This window comes from Pelmatolapia mariae, linkage group LG14 (genome assembly GCF_036321145.2).
Source record: "Pelmatolapia mariae isolate MD_Pm_ZW linkage group LG14, Pm_UMD_F_2, whole genome shotgun sequence".
NCBI lineage: Eukaryota > Metazoa > Chordata > Actinopteri > Cichliformes > Cichlidae > Pelmatolapia > Pelmatolapia mariae.
In genome coordinates this window covers 21444625-21447142 of record NC_086239.1, presented here as the reverse complement: position 1 = coordinate 21447142, position 2518 = coordinate 21444625, and the positions used below count along the sequence as shown (strand labels likewise).

The following is a 2518-nucleotide window of genomic DNA, read 5'->3' as shown; positions in this document are numbered from 1 at the left end:
TTCACACTATAATTACTGCTTAAGTTGTATCTTTTGATTCGGTAGAAGTATTTAGTGTGTTTAATTTCTACAGTTAAGCACTTCTTGCATGGTCCATCCCTCTTGCTGTCTTAACTTTCAAAGCTCAATGAAATTTCAACATTTAAAATGCTTAGTATAGGCTGTAAATGATTTTCTAAGCCTGTTCTTATCTGTTATTATTCTATGTTATAAAGGCTATATATCCTTTAAGTCAGGTATGTGAAACTTACTTTACATCAAGGTCCTCATACAACAAGTGGGTTCACTTTGATTTTAAGTGATCCTGACTAGTAAAAATAGCTTTTTATTTGGTCAAAGTATAGTTTAACTGCACGTTTAGTCCTTGAGCTATCTCAATATAAGAACAAGTTGGAGGATTTCAACATAGCTGAACATGTTGCAATATACTGCTGCAGCTACAGAAAGAAATCTGTCACCTTTAGGCTAAAGTTGTAAGAAATACATATGTAAAATTCCAGAAAAAGTTGTGGAAGCTCATTGCCCAGACTGTCCTCTAGAATAATTAAATTTCTGTATTTTCATTTATAATCATTTACTGCAGGATGGGTCACATGTAAAACATAATTTTAACTTCATTTGATGTTTCAAATTATTGTTCCCATTTTCCCAGAGTATTGTATTTATTTACACCACATAAAGATAGAATATAGAATATATTTCAAGTAAGCACCACGACCTCGACTGCTTCTTGAGTCTGTTTATGATCATACAGACAGGAAGTTGGAAAAACTTCAGAGGACCCAGGGAAATGCCTCTGTTTTCTCATCTTGAAGGAATTTTGGGAAAAGAGAATTCTCTGAAGGTGAAGACAAGACTGAATAAACATATGGTACATCTTTTATGCATCTATATTAATGTTTAATTTACAGAAGGTTATAAAGTCCAAGTCAATGTAAGAAATGGAAAAAAAAACAGAGGCAAAATTTACCACATGGCCACCAGGTGCCAAAGGAAAGGAGGTGTCAAGTATCATAAACCCAATAATACAATATAGCTGATAGATGTTTTACAAAGAGAGATGTTTAAAATAAGCCACAGACAATTTTCACTATCAAAATAAGAAGTGCTTTTATTATAACACACACCCTTTGTTACAATTTTATATATTTTCTTCTTTTATCATAGCCCATGCCAACATAAGTGTAAATAAGACAAATAAAAACTATATTTTTATAATAATATGCCTTTGTTTTCTTCCTTTACTCGTGCAGTACTCAGATGCTGACATGCACTCGTTGTTCTTCCTATAATCGTCATATCATTTTATTTTTTAATTTTAAATGGAAAAAGCCAGTTAAACATAGTCTGCAAACATATGTGAACGAGGACCTACAGACATATATTCCTAATTAATGATCCATGTAGAGGAGGTGTAGCACATAATTATAAAAGCTTTCTGGATTTTTGCACGTCATTTTCTGGCAAAATTTGGCCTTCTCGTTCTTAAATAAATGTAGCTGTAATCCAAACGATGATGATGATTACTCCAAAGACTGTTCCAATGATGTTCAGGGTCTTGGCCGTCCTTGATGCTTCCTCAGCAACAGCTGATTCTCCCAGAGTGTTTGCATTTTGTGCCTTTAAGATAAAAAAAAAAAAGATCACTTTTTTTTCTTGTATCTTTAACTTGCTTAGAGAAAATATATGTATATGTGTGATGGAAAAAATGATGTGTCAATAAAATCTGACTGGCTACATTATAATAAGCACAAATCATAACATATCAGCCTGGAGAAAACCTAAAAATAAAAATTCAAATATATTACTTTGAATTTTACTTTTAAGTGATTTATCTGGTTATTATTATTTTTTTTTAAAAAACCCCAACAACAGCAATGATGTTCAAAAAGACTGAAAGGCTTTAGATGATTGTTTCTGATCTTTCGGTGTGTCTCTGAAAGCAGGTACAGAAGAGCAAAAGTTTGAGCAGGGGGAAAAAAAAGCTTGATTGTCAGGGAATGTTCCCTACCTTGCAGGAAAAGATAATAGCAGGAATCCCAAGTGGCAGACAGCAGCATAAAGTGTTAAAGATGGACCATCCAAGATAGGATGGAGCAACAGCGTGGGTCGCGCCTTCTTCCATTGTGTCAATCTCTTGTACTTTACGGGAATTATGGTTTATTGGCCAGTGTCTGGATCCAGTGGCTGGTGGGTGTTGTGACCCAAAACCTTTTATACTTTAGGGGTGTGGTTTTGGAATGTAATAGCTAACAGCTGCATGTATGTGTGGAACCAGGGAAGGGGAAAAAACCCCTCCATGCACTTCTAAAGGACTGAAAACCAAGAAAGATTCAAATGAAGCCAAGAAACTTCCCACTGTAAAGAGCCTCATCCCTGGTTGAGTCTGGAAGCAAAATCTGCTTGTTTAAATGTAATTAATTAATTACAACAGTTTTATTCTGTAGCTCACATTGATTTATAACACCCAAAACAATTTGTCATTGGTTAAACTGTTTTACTTTTGGTTTTCTATCTA

General features: G+C 34.2%; 1 protein-coding gene across 1 annotated transcript; it reads right to left on the bottom strand.

Annotated features, from left to right (window-relative positions):
* Window positions 1–1132: 1132 nt before the first annotated feature.
* On the bottom strand, window positions 1133–2170 carry LOC134641779 (proline rich transmembrane protein 1B-like). The gene is made up of 2 exons (XM_063494334.1): window positions 2012–2170; window positions 1133–1620 (listed from the first exon to the last, which is right to left on the bottom strand). Exons 1-2 carry the CDS (start codon window positions 2123–2125, stop codon window positions 1486–1488), a joined length of 249 nt encoding a protein of 82 aa, XP_063350404.1. The 5' UTR covers window positions 2126–2170; the 3' UTR covers window positions 1133–1485.
* Between the last annotated feature and the right edge of the window lie 348 nt (window positions 2171–2518).